Source organism: Penaeus vannamei, chromosome 11 (assembly GCF_042767895.1).
Source record: "Penaeus vannamei isolate JL-2024 chromosome 11, ASM4276789v1, whole genome shotgun sequence".
Lineage (NCBI taxonomy): Eukaryota > Metazoa > Arthropoda > Malacostraca > Decapoda > Penaeidae > Penaeus > Penaeus vannamei.
The window spans coordinates 42,778,802-42,786,301 of NC_091559.1; the positions used below are offsets into that span (position 1 = coordinate 42,778,802).

The 7,500-nt window shown below is 32.7% G+C and overlaps 2 protein-coding genes across 2 annotated transcripts in view; one reads left to right on the top strand and one right to left on the bottom strand.

Annotated features, from left to right (window-relative positions):
* Positions 1–526: 526 nt before the first annotated feature.
* On the bottom strand, positions 527–6,706 carry LOC113829176 (uncharacterized). Its single transcript, XM_027382282.2, has 9 exons — positions 6,591–6,706; positions 5,837–5,998; positions 4,350–4,430; positions 3,919–4,081; positions 3,602–3,767; positions 2,044–2,273; positions 1,457–1,594; positions 1,147–1,338; positions 527–888 (listed from the first exon to the last, which is right to left on the bottom strand). Exons 2-9 carry the CDS (start codon positions 5,857–5,859, stop codon positions 769–771), a joined length of 1,113 nt encoding a protein of 370 aa, XP_027238083.2. The 5' UTR covers positions 5,860–5,998; positions 6,591–6,706; the 3' UTR covers positions 527–768.
* Positions 6,707–6,966: 260 nt separating this feature from the next.
* LOC113829185 (uncharacterized) overlaps positions 6,967–7,500 on the top strand; it is a 3,765-nt gene continuing 3,231 nt past the window's right edge. Inside the window, exon 1 of the mRNA XM_027382293.2 lies at positions 6,967–7,500. This exon is cut by the window's right edge and continues 988 nt beyond it. Within this exon, the coding sequence (XP_027238094.2) occupies positions 7,106–7,500 (395 nt within the window). The 5' untranslated portion in view covers positions 6,967–7,105.

The following is a 7,500-nucleotide window of genomic DNA, read 5'->3' on the forward strand; positions in this document are numbered from 1 at the left end:
ATATAATATATAATATATAATATATAATATATAATATATATATATATATATATATATATATATATATATATATATATATATATATATATATATTATAGTGCTGTGTGTGTCTGTAGTCTGCTAAGAAAGGAATACTTGACTACAAAATGATGATCATATTTATTTCAATTAATATGATTTGACATATAATATATATACATGTATATGATATATAATATATAATATATAATATATAATATATAATATATAATATATATATATATATATATATATATATATATATATATATATATATATATATATATATATATATATATATTATAGTGCTGTGTGTGTCTGTAGTCTGCTAAGAAAGGAATACTTGACTACAAAATGATGATCATATTTATTTCAATTAATATGATTTTTTAATATATATTGCATGTTATATCCTTATATTTTTCAAGCGTTTGTTATCTTTACATGAAATCCATTTGAAAGTACCTGTAACCTTGTCTACAGAAGATGACAAATAACCTGCGAGAAAGGCTGTGCAGGCAACCGTAAAGGCTATGTATATTGTTGAAAAAGAGGGATAGATGTTTTGGTTTGCTGCATATTACAAGCAAGTTGAGAAATCGCCCTCAAGGTCATATCACAAACAAGTTGCTTAAAAAATATAACTTGTGTGACTGTGCTATTACTCAACCAAACATATTACATCTACTCTTCTCAAGTAAATTTAAGTATCTCATAACAATAAAGCATAAACATGATGCACAGACAAAGTCAAAGATATTTTGCTTCTTCAATTAAGAGTTTTGCAAATTGTTCAACACTGTCCTTTGAAGAGCAGTTCCAGTGTATCTGTAGCAGGCCATTTCCTCTAACAAGCTCACTATTAACAACCTGAAATACATGTATACCATTACTTTAGTATTTACATTTGCAGAGTTATAAACAAAATAATTTACCAGAGTGTCTCCAAAACATTGACAAAATAAATTAATTATATTAATATTCACATAAAGCATTAAAAATCTACAGACTTAAAATGACAACTCAGCTCTTCAGTTGTATCTTCATCAATGTAGTTAATTAGTTTATTTAATGTTTATTGAGTTTGATTTTTAAATGTATAAATTTTGTAAATGAGAAACTGCTTACCTCCTTGTGATAACAACTAGGATAGATTGGCCTGCACTTGGTGTTACGACTCATATTGGCTACATAGTCATCAAGAGTTAAACGATATACATATCTGTTGTATATCTTTTCCTCAATGCACTGGCTGCTCCTATCAAGATTTTGTATCTGTTTTAGAAACTGTGGGGACAGCACTGGGACAACAAACCTGACCTGAAACAATATGTAGATGCTATTTATGAAATTTAAGTAATTATGCACATAGGATTACATGAATAATAACAGTAAAATAAAAGTAAAAAGTCCCATATTCAGAGACATTTTTCATTACCTGTTTAAACCATTTGTGGATACTGTTGTGAGGGTCCATCCGTAAATTAGCAGCAACAGTTGAAGCAACATCCCCCATCAACAACAGCACTCCGACCCTGCCTCTTGAAGTCAAGGGCTCCCGTAACTGTTCCACCACCTGACATCAAAGCTGTATTAGAAATTCATGAAACCTTGCCTAGATGCACATACAAAACTTATCTTCACAATATTTGAAAACAAAAAAGATCTCTCAATATGATACACATACAGTTGCCCATACAAAAGATTTTTTTTTTTTACATGGTTAAAAACAATAAATAAATCATTCAAATTCAAATACTGCAACTAGGAATTACCTCAACTAGTAAAATAGTTAATATCTACATAGATGCTGCATTCAGCATATCAATGAAGTATAAATATGAAAATGCAAAAAAGTTAGGGCCTCATTCCTTTAAATACAAGTAATTCTAAGTTACAAAAGATCCCTATTAATGGTATTTGGCAAAAGCCTTAAGGCAGGAAATAGAGTCCCATATTTTGAAACTACTGAACTGACATGCATTACAAAAAATTCAATCTGAATCACCTCATAAACAAAACTACCTCTATAGCTTCACGTCTGGCGTCAGAAGCAAAGACCATCAAAATCTTCACTTGGCATGCCTGCGCAGGTGATGCTCTTCTTATGATGTTTTCATTTACCCTTCCTTCATTTCCTGAGCATACCAAGGTTTCACACCCTCGTTTTATATCCAGGGAGAAGGTTGCAGGCACAGTGTCTTCAAAGCCTTCTTTGATTGTAGGTTGTACATTCTGCACCTTCTCAAACTTTTCTTGAAGTCAAAATTACGTGGAAGATATTAGTATATCAAGTATTTTCAGTATATGGCATCCTAAATTTCAACTGTAAAAACAAAATTGTACAATACTGATAAAGTACAGCAAGACCTACAGATATAGTCTTTATGTTCTGTTATGTGACTCAAGCTTTCATTAAACTTCAAACATCTCCTACTTGGATTTCTTCTTGATCTACAAATCTATAATCTAACTGAGATCAAATGAATTAATCACTTACCAAATTGTGTCTAGAACATAAATTTTTTTCTTTTACATCACTCAGTTAATGATATTTAATTTACTTAATATGCAAAGGTATCTACATCTATATATATAGATATAGTATATAACACTAACTCAGTCAAGTTTTTTATGTCTCTATTCCCAATAATGGGTAACATAATGGTAATATATGGTAAAGTTGTCTCTTCACTTACTAATCAGTATTTTCATGTAATTATCTTTAAATCTCAATGGGATCTGGGTGGCCCTTTAAAAATATATACATTTTGAAAGTCAAAGGACAGCTGTTCAGTCGCTATGAATATCTAAGAGAATCTTTTTAAATTTGAGATCAGGGCTCCACAAGGACCTGAGAAGAGCCCAACTAAAATAAATAAGAGATTTGATTTTCACTACTATCATATAAGTTATCTTATCCTATATCAACTCATTTAATTTATAACATTTTATGGTTCATAGCTCATACTTCATTAAACTATCCTCAGAATATGAATACTGTCAACTACTCCACTTGCAATATCTAAAACTTCTACACAATAATACTTCAAGAACATAAAGTAATATAGGTGGAAGGCAAAATTTCCCTTGTGCATATCACTAAATGTCTAGCAGCTTCCTTTAAAAAACAGGAAAAACTTCAATGTCCCCTTATAAAAACCCATGATTTTTTTCCTTTTCAAATTATCCTCAATAAAGTGATATGTCATGTGCATGCATTTATTTACTTTTCTTATTTAGTGAAAGATACTGGACTAGGTCTTGATGCCTGATATGACCTACAAGACTTTAAGACCCTATATGGAGTGAAGATGAAAAAATCAAGAAAAAAAGACATAAGTATAGTTATATAGCAAATACTGTTGAAGGCTTAACTAAAAAAATATAAATGGAATTACAGAGTATCTCCCCTGGGGACTGGAACCTAATAAGAGTACCTCACTGTCATAGGAATACATACTATTGAGAGGATACTGCTGAAGACTTGTGTTATCTACCCCCTTGAAATCTCATTTACTACTCTAAGAAGTGTGCCCTCAAAATTTTAAACCTGAGGACTACACAAACTAAAGGATCTTACTTATGCCTTCCTGCCAACAGACTCTTCGTAAGATATCGTGTTGGCCAAGATCCACCAGAACAGACAGGACATCTTTCAGTGTTAATCCGATGTATTCCTTTTTATCTTCTAGTCTGTCAAGTACTGCTTTTGTTGGCCCTTCTCGACCACAAAATTTCTCACAGTGCTGCAAATATTGACTAACATTATACTAATGCTAATCAGAAATTAAAGCAATTCTCTGATACAGCTGTATCAAATTTACTGATCAAAAGGGAAAAAATATCAAGATGAACTATGATAAATTAAAAAGATGACTAAAGGTTGAAATCACTTGCCTGTATATTTGTGAAGTCAAGTCCCAATTTTTCTGCAAAGTTTTTCCAACCCTCAGAATAACTGACGTCTTCACATATTTCAAAAAAGCTGAGGAGGGCATGATTTCTTTTTCTAAATTCCCAGAAATTAATGCCAATGGTGTCATCAATCCACCTGTACATTCTGTAAAATTTGGATTTATTAAAAACAACATCAAGTTTGGATACAGATGAAACTCTTTAAACTAAAGCGTTTAAATCAATGAATTGGATAATCATGACATTTTCCTATATCAGTCTTTCATAATTATAGTTATGGGAATACAGTAGTAGCATCTCATATTACAGAAAATAAGAAAATACATTTACACAAGGCTTTCCTATCTTCAACTTTATTCAAGTATGAATCTCCCTATCATGAAAATCATGTTTTTGACCAAACTGGTTTTTACCTTCGTTCTTCTTCTTCAGTTTCACTTGTAGCATTGTGCCGCAGTAAGCTCTCTAATGCCTCGGCAGTATGAGGCCTCATTCTGCAAAATTAATAACTTTTTGTAATGGGTTGGAATACAAAGAGTAAATGAGTAAAATAATTTAATACAGTAATGCTCAAGTGACATACACATGGTTTTAGTTAATTTTTCCAATCTTCCCTTTAATATTAGATACAAAAGCCATATCCCCTTTCTTGAAATCTAGATCTTTGTTGGTGAGAGAAATAAAATTGATAAGAAATCTAGTGAATATTAATATCACCTGATTTTATGTGCTGTGTCACACAGTCTAATATCCACCCTAGGTCTTGACTGATCCTTTGTAATTACCACTAATTCTAAGTTATATTCCAGTAAATCTATATTTAGGTATTATATATATATATATATATATATATATATATATATATAAATAAATAAATATATATATATATATGTACATATATATATATATATATATATATATATATATATATATATATATATATATATATATATAAATATATATATATATATATATATATATATATATATATATATATATATATATATATATATATATATATATATATATATATATATACATACTACTGAGGGAAGAACTGCTAAGTAAATGTCATTGCGCTAAAAGATACAAATTTTCTTATGTATCAATATATTTCTGTTTTACCTTTACATCCTCTACCTCACATATTCTGTCACGACAAGTGTGGACTGGATCTTCATTAAACTTTACTCTGTTAAGGAGATTTACAAATTCTATCTTGCCTGACCATATGTAGTGGTTTCAACCTTTGCCATAATTCTGATTGGTTTGGAAGTCATGCCAACTGGTGCAAAGTCAATGGCAGAGGGGCAGGATTCTTCAAAATATCTTGAGAAAAAATATTTACAATACCTGGAAAAGAACAGATTCTACCAAAATATGTTTCTACACACTGAGGAATTGGAGGGCAAAAAGTGCCCAACCATTACCGCCCAGATGGCTGTTTTTGCCTGGAGGTTATACCTTGGGCAGCTACAATCCTATAATAATACACATATAATTCTTACAGTTGGGTTCCTCTAAGGCTTTACATATGCCTGTCCCAGTATTTACCTTCCTTATTCAACTACAATAAAAACAACAAAAAAACATTAATGTAGTAACATCCAAATATTAAATATATAGTTTCAGATTAATATGCAATCTAATTTATTTACAATTATGTTACAGGTGTTCCACAGGATCAGTCACTACCTCCTATTATCTTTAGTACGTTATCATGGCTACTGCTGATATATGATAAATACACACAATAAAAGACAGTAATGGCACCTTCACATGACAGTTCTCGATTCACAAGCCTTCAGATTTTCACAAACCTTTCCACAAATAGGAGAAAATCTGAAAGTTAAGTTGTCAGATTATTATTAATGCACGGCATTAGTGTATTTTTACTCACCCTTCAATTCTCTCTCGATCCATATCCTTAAAGTGTACTAAAGGTGATAATACGAGAAGATTTATGACAAGACTCTTTTTCTTAGTCTGTGGTGTTGAAGCTGACACTCGATCTTTTCTCTTATCATTTTCCTCAAAGTGTTGCCAGCGTAGCGCGCTTTCGCTAATGGAGGGGCGTGACGAGTAAAAGGAAGGGTTTAGAGCGCTCCTTTCCACGTGATACAGGCTAATGACATTAACGGTTTTAAAGAAATTGTGGAATTCACTATTCGAAACACAATATTATCTATTGAGGAATAATACCGCAAAAGATCAACTGGTAGACCAAAATAACGCAAGAGGACATGAACATTTTTTAAAACTGACAGTCGTAGCTAGAGCTAGTATAAGAAAATTGTCATGAACTGATTTGCGCTACACAATTTCTTTAATCATACAGTCAAAAAATCACAGAGAATGCTGTCCGCCACTTCAAAATTACACTACGAATATATTTAGCAACTCTCCGCTAACCTAATCTCAGCATGCCATACTCCATGTATGGGAATTTCTATTGAAGTCTGGAACAGCTACTTCCGCGAGAAATGGGCTTTTGTAATAGAATAGTGAAAATCATAAAATTATAATCTAGATAATTATTTCCAAACAAAATGTAACGCAACAATACATCTTGAATAAAAAAATAAAGATTATAAAATGACCGTGACAAGTTCGCAAACGTGATCGCGTTATTCACCACTGGCAACTATTAATACCTAGGTTGGAGTTCTTTTTTTCGGAGGCCCTCAGGTAGTCTTGGATATCTCTCAGTGTTCTCAGAGTTCCTACAGAGAACAGGCTCACGTAACCCTAAGACAAGAACTGACGTAACCCTGAGACAAGAACTGAGTTTAAGTATTATAACTGGGATGAATTTGGTGCAGTAAATCGAAATAAATATCGCAATGCACAGTGTAGACCAGATGAGAGAGAATACAGTAAAATTAAGAAAGACATAGCGAATTCTAATGTGAAAGTGGAGTGACTGTGGAATCACGGGGAATCGCCACAGAGGCAGTGAGGACTTTCTCGAGTCACATATGTAGAAGGGACTTAAGAAGAACCCTTGGCAATCAATGCTTATAGTACGAAATGGATGTTTTGAAAACTGAAAAAAATCACTAGCACAGATATTACAGGTTATTATATAAGTTAAGAAGACTGATGAGAAATTAACGACATATAGTGACACTCATTTGTCAAAGAATTATAAGGGAACATATTTATAACCATGGAGAGAGGAGACATCACAGCGGGCGATACTGTCCCCAAAGGACGGATACGAGCGGAAAGTCCTTCAGGGGAAAACCAAGCCGAGGATTCCGGAACCCTGTCTGAGATAGAAGGGGTAAATGCAGCAATGAATAGTTGGGAAGAATCGGTGCACCAGCATTGCGTGGGAAATCAGGCAATGTGTAGCGAAAACGTAACTGGAGAAAATGTGGAGCCAGCACTCCAGAGGCTGACACAGTTGTTGCAGACGGCGTTTGTCCAGATAATTGGAGTGCACGATACTATGAAAGGGTTGAAGGCTGAATTGAAGGGCACGGAAGCTATGCTGGGGAAAATGAAGACCGAAATGAATGACACGATGGCCATGCTTTACGACTCCCGTGCCAAATTGAC

Bases quoted from the DNA above. Each gene is read 5' to 3' on its own strand.
- LOC113829176 (XM_027382282.2), bottom strand. From the start codon at position 5,859: ATGGATCGAGAGAGAATTGAAGG. The intron at 3,768-3,918 runs GCAAGTGATTTC...CAATATTTGCAG, and splicing joins TTGACTTCACAAATATACAG to CACTGTGAGAAATTTTGTGG. The intron at 1,339-1,456 runs GTAATGAAAAAT...ATATTGTTTCAG, and splicing joins TCCACAAATGGTTTAAACAG to GTCAGGTTTGTTGTCCCAGT.